Source organism: Gracilinanus agilis, chromosome 3 (genome assembly GCF_016433145.1).
Source record: "Gracilinanus agilis isolate LMUSP501 chromosome 3, AgileGrace, whole genome shotgun sequence".
In the NCBI taxonomy this organism is placed as follows: Eukaryota; Metazoa; Chordata; class Mammalia; order Didelphimorphia; family Didelphidae; genus Gracilinanus; species Gracilinanus agilis.
In genome coordinates, this window is record NC_058132.1 from 454,595,424 (window position 1) to 454,610,479 (window position 15,056).

The window sequence follows — 15,056 nt, forward strand, 5'->3', positions numbered from 1 at the left end:
TTCCTTCCTTCCTTCCTTCCTTCCTTCCTTCCTTCCTTCCTTCCTTCCTTCCTTCCTTCTTCTTTTCCCTTGTGAATGTATAGTGGGTGGAGCTATCTTATCTGAAGTTTCCTTAGAAAATACTTGAGTTCCCTAACCACTCTAATAATTGCTTGATTAAATATGATTGGGGTGAAATGAATGGGAGCATTAGCTACTCTATAAACTAGTTACACAAAAGGTCGAGCAACTAATAACTATTAAAGGGCAAAGAGAGTAAGAAAGAAAGGTCAAGGCTGAGAGAATCGAATGAAAGAAAGAATTAACTTCAGAGTCAGTTACTTTATTTGGCAGGAAAGTTTTATTGATTTCTTTAAAAAAATTAATGAAGGGTGTTGTTTTATGCCTGAGAACACAAGGTTTAGTGCCCTTAAAAATCCTAGAAGTCATTGATGAGAGAAGCAGAATATCCCTTTGCAATGGAAAACCCCCCTTTCTCTCAGGAAATATAGGTTTGAAGCTCCCTATGGATCAATAAATAAAGTCCAAAAGAATGATTTTTTAAAAAAGAGAAGCTCAAATAAATATTAAAAACTTGTTATACAGGGGCAGCTGGGTAGCTCAGTGGAGTGAGAGTTAGGCCTAGAGACAGGAGGTCCTAGGTTCAAACCCGGCCTCAGCCACTTCCCAGTTGTGTGACCCTGGGCAAGTCACTTGACCCCCATTGCCCACCCTTACCAATCTTCCACCTATGAGACAGTACACTGAAGTACAAGGGTTTAAAAAAAAACAAAAAACAAAAAAACTTGTTAATACATTCCTTTCAGTCGTGTCTGAGTCTTTGTGACCCCATTTCAGATTTTCTTGGCAAAGATAGCAGAGGGATTTGCCCTTTCCTTCTTCAGCTCATTTTAGAGATGAGCCAGATTTGAACTCAGACAGTTGAGTCTTTCGGACTCTAGGCTTCACACTGCACCCACTGGGCCACCTAGCCGCAAAAAGCAATTAAATAAATAAAGATAGAATGTTATCCTGTATCTAAACTCTGCCTTTTCAGTTACTGCTGTCTGACAGCTAGTATGGGACCTTGCACACAGTAGGGTCTTAATAAATGTCTGTTGATTTGGCTCAGATGAATAGATTTACAGTAATCTGTGAGTTTCTGGTCGTGAGAGAATTGATTCTGAATCTTACTGGGAATAATGGATAAAAAATAGTCCGAGGTTTAAAAAATTGTTTCCACAAGTAATCTTCAAAATTGTTTATCTATTCCAGTGATGGGCAAACTGTTCCCTGTGGGCCAGATCCAGGCTGAAGTTTGCCCTTCACTGCCTTAAGCAATTCCCTAATCACTACATCTGGATGTGGGGGTGTAGTGATTAGGAAATTGCTTAAGGCAGTGATGGGCAAACTATGGCCTGGATCTGGCTGGAGGGGAATAGTTTGCCCATCACTGATCTATTCAATGGTTCCCTCTTTGAAAAACTTGTTTCTAAGTGCCTAGGTACTTTGGGTCAATTTTACTTTTAGTGCAAATGGTTCTTCCCAGTGTTTGATGTAATGTCTGTTAAAAAAAAAACAACCACATGACAGCCAATGTTCATGCCTCACAAGACCAGTTCATAGAACTTTTTCCTAGTAAGAGAAAGGCAGTCAGAGTAGAAAGAAAGAGAGAGTAAAAGTGATATGTGACACTAGTCATAGTAGGAATAAGTTGGAAGGAAAATACAAAATCTAAAAGTACAGTACCATAATTGAATACTTTAAGGAGAGTCACAAAGATGGGATAAATCAATAACTTTAGAAAAGATAATTTGAACAAGATGAGAAGCCAGAGAGAACAAACTGCAGATAGGCTGCTTGATATGGTAATATAATAAACAATTTAGTATGATTATCTAATATTATTATATTTAATGTAATAAATCATAGTGATAATATAATATTATATACTAATATATGTTAATATAATAAGCAATTTAGGATGATAATTGAATATTATTATATGTTAATATAAACATTTAGGATGATAATATAATATGTGGTAATATAATAAATTTAGGATGATAGTCTAATATTATATGCTAATATAATAAACAATTTAAGATGATCATCTAATATTATTATACAGTAATGTTATAAACAATTTTGGATGATAATCTAATATTATTGATAAATGGTAATATAATAAACAGGGCAGTGAGGTGGCACAATGGATAGATTGCTGGGCCTGGATTTGGAAAGACCCCTCTTCCTGAGTTTAAATCTGGCCTCAGACACTTACTACTTGTATGACCTGGGCAAGTCACTTTACCCTGTTGGCTTCAGTTTTCTCAACTGTAAAATGAACAGGAGAAGGAAATGGCAAACCACTCCAGTATCTTTGCCAAGAAAGCCCTAAATGGGGTCATGAAGACTTGGACATGACTGAAAGAACTGAACAGTAACATATAATAAACAATTTAGGTTGACAATATAGTATTATTGCTACAGTAACATAAGCAGTTTAGGATGATTCTATATTATTGCTATGGTTATATAATAATTTAGGATGGAGGAGACTTTAAAAGTCATCAACTTCAACGGTTTTAAATGCAAATGGATCTCTGTGGGCCATACTGACTTAGAAATCCCAAATGAACTGGGTTATACTACGTTTTTATTTATTTTGCTTAACATTTCCCAATTACATTTCAGTCTGGTCCCTTAGAATTTTATACCTCTGATTCTAAAGCAACCCACTTACTTAACAGATGATGAACTGAGGTTTTAAGAGGCCAAAGTTACACAAGTAGTAAGTGGCAGAGAGCATTTGAAGCCAGGTTCTCCGATTCTAAGTCCAGTGTTCATTTCACAGCAAACGTGATGGAAAAATTGAGCAGTAGGAAAAAAAGGAAAACTTGGGACAGATTTACTGTTTCAAAATCTTAAAATAAGGACATTTGCTAATTAACCATCTTATCCCTTGGTAAATGGAAACAAGCAAAAACATTTAATGTCCAGCATGTCTGACAGTGTACAAAATATTTTATCCATGAACCTTGGTTCTTTAATGCTGATGTTCTTGTCAAGTCCAAAGTAGCTGGGAAAGATTTTGCGTTACAGATCTAGTCCAAACTAGCCTAATCAAATGTAGCAAGAATCATCATCAAATTAGAAGATGAAATTTTTTGGCCATTGAAACTTTCAACAAACTTCTAAACAATGGAGAAATTTTGCTCCAATTTAGTAAAAGTTGTGCCTATAGGGATGAAACAATGGATCCTTGAAGTATGAAATCTGGGAAATTATTATTTTTGTTAATATAATTATAGTACAGTTAAAGTCATGAAGATTATAGATATTATATTTACATGTATATTATAGGTATGATTACATTAAGGTTTTTTATTTTATTTTTATTTTTTAAAACCCTTACCTTCCATCTTGGAGTCAATACTGTGTATTGGCTCCAAGGCTGAAGAGTGGTAAGGGTAGGCAATGGGGGTCAAGTGACTTGCCCAGAGTCACACAGCTAGGAAGTGTATGAGGCCAGATTTGAACCTAGGACCTCCCATCTCTAGGCCTGGCTCTCAATCCACTGAGCTACACAGCTGCCCCTACATTAAGTTTTTATTAGTTTAATCATAAGATTATATTATAGTTAATTTCACGTGAAGAAATATAGAAAATCATCCAAAGTGAAGAAAATAGAACTAAGAGAACTATGTACATACATTTTGCCTATTTTAAATTAAATTAAAATGTTTTAATTGCTAAACATTCCCCCTCCCCCTTTTCTTTTGAAAAGTGAAAAAGAAAACCCTTGTAAAAATGTGCATCATCAAACAAAAGAAACACCCTTATTGGCTATGTCCAAAGTATATGTCTCATTTTGCAGTATTTGGTCCCTCTCCTCTTTCTCAGTTGGTGAGAAGCATTCTTCATTACTGGTCCCATGGGGTCATTGGTGGTCATTGTCCTAGTGACTCTGATGATATTAATGAAGGTTCATGTATTCAGAGGGAAATGGATGATTGTGGGAGGGACCATAGAATGAGTTATGGAAAATTTGTTAGTTATTATTTTGTAAATTTTAAGTATTTTATATATACATATAATATATATGTTAAGTTGGGAAATAAAATTAGAAAAAATTTATTTGGGAAGTTTTATATAGTTTCCTTTTAAAAAATTCTTTTTGAAACCACAATTAAGTATTTTTTCCTTAAGGTGATTGATATGCCTGAACATCACCCTGGTGAAATGGGAGGAACGATGAGGCTAGGGAAAAGGACAACAGTCTTCAAAACAGAGGATTCCATTTTAAGTAAGTTATCACAGGTACCTTTATTATCTCAAAAGGTCACTTTTTGTACTGCTAAGTATATTGTTGTACATTTACCCAAGAACCTCCTCTTGGGTTTTGGCCCTTCCTCTCTACATTTAACTTGGACTCAGGAATTAGCCAAGTCCTAACTTGTCAACTCATCATTTCTATGAAGCTTCCCTTGATTCCCCCGCTCCTCTCCCCCCCAACCTATTCTCTGAATTCATATTAATTTTATTAATTTTATTCTATTTTTTGAATCAAACAGAGTTAAGTACTTGCCCAGGGTCACACAGGCTAGATTTGAACTCAGGAAAATGAATCTTCCTGACTTGATGCCTAAACAATATCTTCTGCACCATTCACCTTATTTATTTATTCATTTATTTATTCATTCATTCATTCATTCATTCACTTGCTTGCTTGCTTATTTATTCGCTCATTCATTCATTCATTCATTCATTTATTTATTTAATTTGTTTTTAGAGCCTTTGCCTTCTGTCTTAGAATCAATACTGTATTAGTTCCAAGGCAGAAAAGTAGTAAGGGCTAGGCAGTGGGGATCAAGTGATTTGCCTAAGGTCATACAGCTAAGGCATGTCTGAGGCCAGATTTGAACTCAGGACCTCCTATGCTTAGGCCTGATTCTCAATCCACTGAGCCACCTAGTTGCCCTCCAACTAGCTTTAATAAAAAAAGTTTTATTGATGTATTATGTTTTTTACATTACCATACTTTCCCCTATTATCCTTCCCAGAGAGCTATCTTATATAACAAATAATGATTTTAAAAGACAAAAAAAAATAAAAAGGAAAAAAATCTGCACACATCAGAAAAAGTCTGAATATGTGTATAATAGAAAACATTTGTGGACCTTCCACATCTGCAAAGGGGTAAAGTGGGAATCAGAAAACTGTCATGACTAAGCCGCAGATGAATATATAGTTCTGAATTATTGAAAGGGTGAGGATGAAAGTTCACTTTGCAACTTATGTCATGGTTAGCCCTGAGCACAAGATAAAAGATTATTAAGAAGGTAGAGAATGTTTCTTGAATAGAAATCATGATGGGAGAGACATTTTTGGGAATACCTATGTGACTCAGTGGATAAAGTACCAAGAATGGAGTCACAAGGACCTGGATTTAAATCTGGCCTCAGACATTTTCTAGCCATATGACTCTGGGCAGATTACTTAACTCTAATTGCCTAGCCCTTATTCTTTTTCAGCCTTCGAATTGACTTAGTATCAATAAGGCTTTAAAAAAAAATGATTCTTGAGGACAGTGAGAAGAACCTAAATTGAATTTTTTTCATGAGCTCCAATAAAATAAAATATCTAAAAAATGAAATGTTTGTCTAAAAACACTGATAGGTTTTTGCTGTCTTTAAAAATTTTTTTGCCTAAGAAACTATGTTTTATTTATATTTGGTTAAATTCAAAAGGTACAGAATCTGATAAGTGAAATAAATTTGTCTAAGGAATGGGTAGGTTTTTGCTGTCTTAAAAAAACCAAAAACAATCACCATCTGCTAAGCACAAATGAGCAGATGTTCTTCTGACTTGTAAATTTCATGATTTCATGACCTGTACATTATCCACATTTTGGTAGAAACATCATTGTAAATTTAATTTAAAAGCAGTTATTTTAAAATGGCATGTGAAGGTTGAGCAGGAGCTTGTCTTGTTCCCCCAACAGTAGCCACGGGGGAATAATACAGTGTCTGACTCCTCTGGGGGAGAAGGTCCTGTGCTTTAGACCTTGGGAGAACAGGCATGGCAGTAACTAATTCCCTAGATATGAATTCCAACCCTGGTGCAGTGAGACAGAAAAGAAGATTCCCTTCAGAAGCTTCAGATTTGAGGGAACCAAGACTTGAAGCAATGAGAGGATGAAACAGCATATTATTTAGCTTTTAATCACTCTCCTCTCTGAGTGCTCTACCTCCATCCCTGGATAGTTATGAGGTAAAAACTTTGTAACTTTAACTGGCATTGGGAATTGTTATTGCCATTTTTTATTGTTTGGTGTGGACCATGGATATTAATAGGAAAATGAGCTGGAATAATTGGGGAAATTTATATGACAGAACTGGGTGTTGAAGGATAGATGGGATTTTGTTGGAGCAGATGAGAATATTTTCACTAAAGTTTTTATCCTCTACCTCTTTGGGGTTTAGAGGTAATCCTAGGATAATTCTCAAAGGCTATGCCAGTGGAATAGGAGCTTGAGCTCTGGCAAACTGGAGCCTGGGCTTAGCAGTAAACTGCATGTCTGCTTTCCAAGAGTCAGCTTTACTAAGTTCAGGGACACTTATCATGGTAGGCTTGGCCAGTGGTGTGGTGACTCTGCAGCTCTGTAGCCAAAAAGACAGTCTACTAATGAGTGAATGCAGAGATGTGATTCCCTAGGGATGTTTATAGAAATGTAGGCAAAATTTGTGAATGAGATGAGATGACTAAAATCAAAGGAAGAACGTCAAGATAAAGGGAATGCTGAGTGATTGAACAGTTGAACATTGGCAAGACCATTGTATTAGACTGAAAGTAATTTTGTTGGTATTTTTCTTGACCCCATTGGGGATCTAGATCTAGAATTAGTCCTGTAATAGCTTATGTTTATAGGACATTTATGTGAGTTTTACCAGTTGCTTCCAGCATAGATACAGGAGTAGTTTTCCATTTCCTTCTTCAGCTTATTTTACAGATGAGGAAGCTTAGGCAAATAGGGTTAAGAATCTTGTACAGAGTCACCACAGCTAGGAAATATCTGAATCTGGATATGAGCTCAGATCTTCTTGACTCCAGGCCCATTGCCCTATCTGCCCAAGAAAGTCATTGGTGGCCTTTTAAAAGTATTTTTAAAATAATAGTTGAAGCTTTGTTGTAAGAAATTAAATAGGGAGTGATTGGTGATGAAATGGAATAAAAGGATATGTAGATCACTTTTTCTGATAGTTGAGAAAGGAAGATCACTATTTTCCCTCTATGGAATTAGATTGAATTTTCTAGGGGTCGAAGATTGGGAGAAGTGAGGGAAGTGAATGGAGAAGGGGAAAAAGAGTTAATGAGTAGGAAACAAATTTGATTTACATTATGCTCTTAAGTACCTTGAAATCTTCAGGAAAAAAAAGACACCACACACACACACACACACACACACACACACACACACACACAACTTTGTCTGAAATAATTTGTAATCTAGCCCATAGAACAGGCCAAATAATATTGGTTAAACCTGCAAAATCTTTTTTTGTGTGTGTATATACATAAATTATGTCATATTCTAGCTAGTTTGGTATGTGTTACAGGCTACTGAGACTTATGAGCCACTATAATCTTTCTGTGATATTTTTATGACATTTACTTCCTTAAATGAACCCCAAACTTATTCTGTACTATTAGTCTCTGGTGCATATACAATTTTACTCATAAAGAAAGCCATAAAGTAAAGAAATCAGTGTGGCAATGAGATCACATCTTTTAAAATTCATTCATATTGCTCCCCAGTGTCTAGAATAATTCTCTGTATATAGTGATAAATACTTTAGGCAGATGGGTGGAATTAAATCTATATGGTTCAGTATTTTTCTGAGCTACTAGCTATACTTTTTTTTTCCAAGCACTAAACACTGTTAAGTTATAGCAGTATGGACGTGATTCTCTGTTCTACTCCTAGAGTCATAGCTCTGAAGAATGCCTTAGCCCCTAGACCTTAGCATATATTATTCTCCTTTATTAAATAGAGTGAGTTTCTCATCAGGAAATGCTTTAGGATTCTAAGAGTGCTTATTCTTTCCTAGAGAAAATAATAACTTACATTTAAATCATGCTTTACAGTTCAGAGTGCTTTATGAAAATTATCTAGTTTGTGAATGATGGTAATAGCTTACATTTACATGACATTTATGTGAATTTTACAAATTGCTTCCTTGCAGCAACTTTAAATGGGAGTTAATTTAACCAAGGTTCAGAAATCACTCTGCTAGGAGGTTATAGGTCATAGGACTCCAGAGCAATTGGTGTTTATATCATTTTACCAGTTGTCAGTGTTATCATAGAAGAGATCATAGGTTAAGACTTTAGTGCTGGAAGGGACCTGATAGGTCATTGAGTCTAGGCCTAGATGACCTCTGGAGGCCTTTTAAATTTTGTAATTCTTTTAACACCCACTGCTAGCACTAATCTATTTTTGCAGATGAGGAAAACTGAGACTTTTAGAGGTTTTTGACTACTGGTATATGAGTTGCCCAGGGAGGACTAGCACCTCTGGCATGAGGACTTGATGAGCCATTTTCAGGGCTGCTCCTCCACCTTGGGTGTCCACTTTTCCCCCAACTCTTGCCTGTGGCTCCATAAAGATACAACGCACACACTGGCCACATTGGTACAACCATCCCTGCAGATGGGCTAAACTAGCTTGAGGGTAACTGACAGCTTGAGGGTAATTGATCTAGAACTAGAAAGTACTCTATAGGCCCACCATTTAATTCAATCCCTTCATTTTACAGAAGAAGAAACTGTTATGAGGCCAAGGAAATAAGTGACCCTCCTAAAGACTCACAAGTGGTGGACATCTAAAGTGAAATTTGAACCTAGGTCTATCTTTGCTTTTTTCCTTAGTCAGTGTTTGTATTTTTTCCCCACTGTAACATACTGCCTCCTATATATTCATCTTCTTCTCTTTGTTCAGGGAAACTATATGGGGATGTTGGTTGTGTAGAAGAACGACACAGACATCGGTATGAGGTAAGGAATCATTGATCCTGATTTATTCCTGAAAGGAGTGCTTACATTAGTTCTGGCTAAGAAGATCCTTAGAGCTGGCCCCTAGAAACTCAGGGGAGAAAAGGAATCTCTTTTTTTTGCTTAATGGAAGGAATCTGCTGTTTTAGGTAATGCTATAGTCTCTCCTGGTTCTCCTCCTAACTCTGACTAATCCTTCTCATTGTCTTTCTGGATCATTTTGCTGCATCATGCCCACTCACCTAACTGTGCTTGTTTCCCAAGATGCTGTCCTGATCTCTTTTTCTTCTTCCTTTTTATTGTTTTACTTGGTGATCTCAGCAGCTTTCATGAATATAAGATTGGATTTATGCTAATAATTCTCACATCTATTTATCTAGCCCTAACTTCTTTGTTACCTTCAGTCTTCATTTCCAACTGCCTATTATACATCTTGAACTGGATGGCTTGTAGATGTCTTAAACTCAACATGTCCCAAACTTCTCCTTCTCTTTTCTCCTTAAACCCTTCCCCTCTCTACAGTTTCCTATTACCATCTTTCAGATTGCCTGTATTATTAACCTTGACTCCTTACTCTCTGACATCCCCCTTATCTAATCAGTTATTGTCTTGTTTATTTTGTGGTCATAGCATATCTTGTATTCTCCCCCTTTTCTCCTCTGACATCACCACCATTTTGGTGCAAGTCCTTATCTTGTAGTTGGGCTATTGCAATAGTTTGTTGGTTAGTTAACCTATTACGAGTCTCTACTCTGGTCTCTCTGCTACCCATCTGTCTAAGTGATCTTTCTATAACATAGCTCCAATCATCCCACTCCTAATAAGCTCCAGTAGCTTCCTGTTATTTCCAAGATCAAATATAAAATCATCTATCTGCCATTCAGAGCCCTTCATAACCTGTTCCCCTCTACCTTTCCATGTTGCTTATGCCTTACCTCTCCCCACATACTCTGTGATTCAGTGACACTGTCCACTTTGTTGTTGCTTGACCAAGATACTTCATCTCCCAACTCTGGACACTTTTATTGGCTGTTCCTCTTGCATGGAATTCTCCCATTTCTCATTTCTACCTTCTGGCTTCCTTGGCTTACTTCAAGTCTCACTTAAAATCCTACCTTCCACAGGACACCTTTCTTGATCTCTCTTAATTCTAATACTTTCCCTTGGTTGACAATTTCCAATTTATCTTGTTTAGAGCTCAATTGTACATAGTTGTTTGCATGTTGTCTCCTCCATTAGGACTGTGAGCTCCTATCTTTTGGCTTTCTTTGTATTCCTAATTATTAGTACGGTGTCTGGCACATAGTAGGTTCTTAAATGTTTATCTTTAAAACATTCATTATTATAATTTACACACCATATAATAATACATTTATATGCTAACACATTATTAATGTATTTAATAGTGTAGTTAATTCATTAATATGATTTATTATTATCATTATTAAACAGAATTGCTTTTGCCTCAAATTTGAGAGTAAAGAAAACACAATTCACAGGCTGGAGCAATTCCCTTCCTCTTACTCTTTACCAAAAACACATTCTAGAAGAGTGTTAGAGTACATGTGTGTGTGTATTGTAAATTTGTACATAGCCTGTTGAGCCTAGTAGGTACAGACTATTTCTGACTTCAGTATGCCTGTACCTTTACCTTTACAAGGTAAACACCATAACTCAATTTTCTATCCTTGGTCCCCTACCTTGATGAATTCATATGATTTAGCAGAAAGGACCTTAGAGGTCATTTAATTCAAAGTCCTCATGATCTAAAGATGGAAAACAGAGAGAGGTAGTGTTTTGCCCAGTCACAAAGGCATATGACAAATTGGGATTTGAATATAAATCTTCTGAATAAATCCAGGTATTTTTCTATTATAGCAGGCTGACTTTTAACTTGATAGGATTTTGTTTTGATTTGGATGGGAGGAAGCATGGCTGCAAGGGAGGATCAGGTTATGCCTGTGATTTTACTATCTTGTAAAGAGGTCAGTTACTTTACAGCGGAGGTTCTTGTCATTCCAGGAGTCACTTGAGGGCTATGAGTCACCATTTTGGTTTTCTAGCCAGGATGCAAAAGTCTAGATATGACCAAAAATAAGTGGCTTCTGATGCTATGATGCTACCCTAAGTCATCTGAGTTCATTTTTATTTTATTTTTTAGGTTAATCCAGAATTAATCCAGCAATTTGAAGAGAAAGGTTTGAAATTTGTAGGTCGAGATGTTGAAGGGGAAAGAATGGAGATTATTGAATTGGCAAGTAAGTAAACTTTGTGAGTTTTGAAATGCCCAAATCAAGTTAGCTCATACTTTCCCTATTTTCCTCTCCTATGTCCCTCTCCCTTTCCTCCTTCTCTTCCCATCTCTCTGCTATCTCTACTATTCTTCAGTTCTTCTCTCTCCATTCCCCTTCCTTCTTCCTTCTCTCCATCTTTCTTCCTCTCTCTTCCTCTTCTCATCCATCCCTCTCTTGCCCTTTTAATTTCTCTCCCTTTCTTCTCTCTCTCTCCCCTTCCTCTTTCTTTCTGCTCCCTTCCCCCCAATTTCTCTCTCTCTCTTTCTGCAATCTCTTCCAACTCTTTCACAAAACTTTTACTGTGGCTTTATTATTTTCATATCATGGCCATTTCTCCTTCATTCTACACTCTTCTTTCCCTATCTCCACCTAGACCTATTAAACTTTTCTTTGTAAGAAAGAAGAGGACATAGGTAAAGCCAGTTTACACAGACACTGTAGCGCATGTGCAGACACACACAGAACATTCTACCTGTCGACTGAGATGAGCAAAGTGTGTTTCCTACTTCCTCAGAACTGAAATGATTCATTACATTTGCTCTAAGTTCAACTTCTTTTTAAGTGTTATCATTTGCTTTTAGCATGTATTCTTTTGGTTTTGCTTCTTTACTTTGTGCCACTTTACATAGTTTCTTCTGTGTTTCCCTGAATTCTTTATGTTCTCTTAGGATGTGAGAATATTCCATTAAATACATATACTAACATTTGTTCAGCTATTCCCTTGTTGATGGACATCTGTTTTTGTTTATAGTTTTTATCTACCTACAGGGAGAGTGCTAATGTGAATATTTTGTTATCCATAAAATCTTTCTCTGTTAGTGAATTTCTTGGGATAGTGGGATTGCTGAGTGAAAGAATACGAATAGTTTAGTGACATTTCTTAGCATATTGTGAATTGCATCTGCTTGTACCAAGTACTGTGCTAGTCACTGGAGATACAGATACAAAAAATACAATTAGCTCTTCATTTAAGGAACTAACATTCTGTTGGTGAAGACATTGTATATATAGAACAAATGCTAAATGGATACAAGATATTTAGACGCAAAGTATTAGGAAGGGAAAACACTAGCAGTTGGCAGATTGGCCTTTGTATAGAAAGTGGTGCTTGAGCTGGGTCTTAAAGAAAGTGAAGGATTCTCTGATGCACAAGTGAGGAAGGAATTTTCATGCTTGGCAGAAAGCCAAGACGGTAGCTAGAGGGTCAAGAGATAAAAAACAAAGAAAGCCAAATTGACTAGACCACAGAGGGTAGAAAAGTGAGCAATATATAATGTATGATAGAAAGAAAGGATGGTGCCAAGTGGTGAAGACCTTTAAAGGCCAAATAGAGGAGCTTATATTTTTTTCCTATGGGCAATTGGCAGCTACTAGAATTTGAATAGGGGAGTTATATTTAGGCCTGTACTTCAGGAAAGTCCCCTTGGCAGCTTTGTGGAAAATGGATTGGTGCTGGAGGGAGAAAGAAAAGTGGAAGTGGAGAATATTAGTTAAGAGGCCATTGCAATAGGGAAATGACTAGGTCCTGAACTAAAGTAATAAGTGTGTGAGTAGAGAGAAGGGGCAAAGAGAAGTTGTTGTGGAGGTAGAAATAGCAAGATTTAGCAACTGATTAGATAAGTGGGATGAGGAAAAGTGAGAATTCAAGGATAAGGACAAAGTTATGAACCTTAGAGAGTGGAAGAATTGTGATGCTCTTGACAAAATCTGGAAAGTTTGAGAGGGGAAAGGGTTTGAGGAGATTTCTCTTCTGGAAGATCCCTCCCTTCCCATTTCCTTTTTCTGTTACTTTCCTGTTGAATAAAAATCAGTTTTATTCTTTGAAAAAAATGTTATTAGGCAGTTATAAAACTATTTTACATAGTTTAAATTAAAAAAAAATCCTTAAAATTTAATGGAGTTGAATCGGCATTGCCTTCTGTAACCCTGTCTAAACCTCCTTTCTTCTCTGTATTTTTCAATATTTCATTGATTCTTTTTCATTCTTTTTTGATATCACTCTCACTTTCTCCTGCTCCATCTCAAACTAAAAATCCTCCCTCGAAACAAGAACGTTAAGCAAAACAAGCTTTTGTTATATCAATGTGGTTTGAAAAATGTACGTCTCCTTTTGTACTTAGTGCCCATCACTTCTTTACCAAGAAGGGGAAAACATGCTTAAACATTAATCTTTGGGTGTTGTGACCAGCCATCATATTCATCAGAGTTCTTAAGTATTTCAGAGTTTTTTTCCTTTATGGTATTGTGCCAATTGTGTAAATAGCTCTCTGGCTTCTCTTTACTTCACATCTCTCAGATCTCAAGATCAGTTTATGCTGATCTTGCCAGGTTTCTCTGAAACCATCCCTTTTATTATTTCTTATGCACGTATGCATTTTCATCATCTTCAACTCCAATAATTTGTTCAGCCATTCCATAATTTTTGGGCATCCACTTTGTTTCCAACTCTTTGTTGAAATAAAGATTGTTTCAAAAATGGTTTGGTATATATAGGTCCTTTCCCTCTTTCTTTGGGGGGGTCGTATATTTCTAGTAATAGTGTTTCTGGATTAAAGGGCATGCATAGTGTAGTCACTTTGGGTATATAGTTCCAAACTAAGGTGAAGATTAAAATTAGTGATCAGTAACTAAATATTATATTTAATAAAGTTTTGTTAATAATAAACTAACATTAAAAACCTAGATTGAAAAGGTGCTAAACTAACTCAGCCCACTTGTGGGAGCAAAAGGGGAAGAGGGAGGAGTCACAGTAAACTATATACAAATGTGACCACGCAAACCTGGAGGGGCAGGAGAGATTAAAGGGAATTTTGGGAAATACTAAGAGACTTATGGGGGATGCAGTCCAAGGTTCAAAATCTCCATCTATACATTACCTTCATGAATGGTTAGAACAATCCTCATCTCTCCCAACAGTGCCTTAGCATGCTTCCCTTCCCACATAGCCCATTCAACAATTGATAATATTATGCCAATCATATATTTGAGTATCAGGTGGACTTTCAGAGTTATTTTAGTCTTCATTTCTCTTATTATTCATGATTTAGAATATTCACTGTTTTAAGTGCTGAGGATACAAATAGAAATGTAAAACAGAACTCCCTTATCTCAAGAAACTCACATTCCAATGGGAGAGACAATACATATGGAAGATTTTAGCTGTAAGTCATATAGAGACATCCTGTGGTCTTTAGGGTATATCCGCAAGGCAGATGTTAATGCCTCTTTAATATCATTTTGCCTCTTTAATATCATTTCCACTGATAAAATTCTTTCAATTTCTGATGTTAAGAATCTTATCTTTTCACCAATTATCTACTGAGGAATGGCTCTTACTCTTACTTATTTGAATCAGTATTTTATGTATCTTAGCTATTATGTCTTTATCAGAGAAAGTTGGTACATGGGTTTTTCCCCCTGCTAGATAAGTATTTCTCTTCTAATTCTAATTGCATGCTTCTCAATTTTATAAAATAAGAACTGTTGTGTATCTATCTATCTATCATCTATCTATCTATCTATCTATACCCACACACACATACATATGCTGGAGTAGTTTGTGATTTCCTTCTCCCGAGGATCTAATGGACATGTATATATACGTGTGTGAATATATATATACACACACACATACACACAAATATAAATGGATGTATATAAAAATGTAAAAAATCCAATGGATATATTATATAAATATATGTGTGTATACATATGTATGTATATATA

At 36.1% G+C, this 15,056-nt stretch overlaps 1 protein-coding gene across 1 annotated transcript in view; it reads left to right on the top strand.

The window, feature by feature from the left end:
* Window positions 1-15,056, top strand: part of CTPS2 (CTP synthase 2) — a 139,548-nt gene that overhangs the window by 83,734 nt on the left and 40,758 nt on the right. The window contains exons 13-15 of the mRNA XM_044670348.1: window positions 4,192-4,288; window positions 8,984-9,039; window positions 11,198-11,294. Coding sequence (XP_044526283.1) covers window positions 4,192-4,288; window positions 8,984-9,039; window positions 11,198-11,294 — 250 coding nt within the window. The remainder of the gene's footprint in view (window positions 1-4,191; window positions 4,289-8,983; window positions 9,040-11,197; window positions 11,295-15,056) is intronic.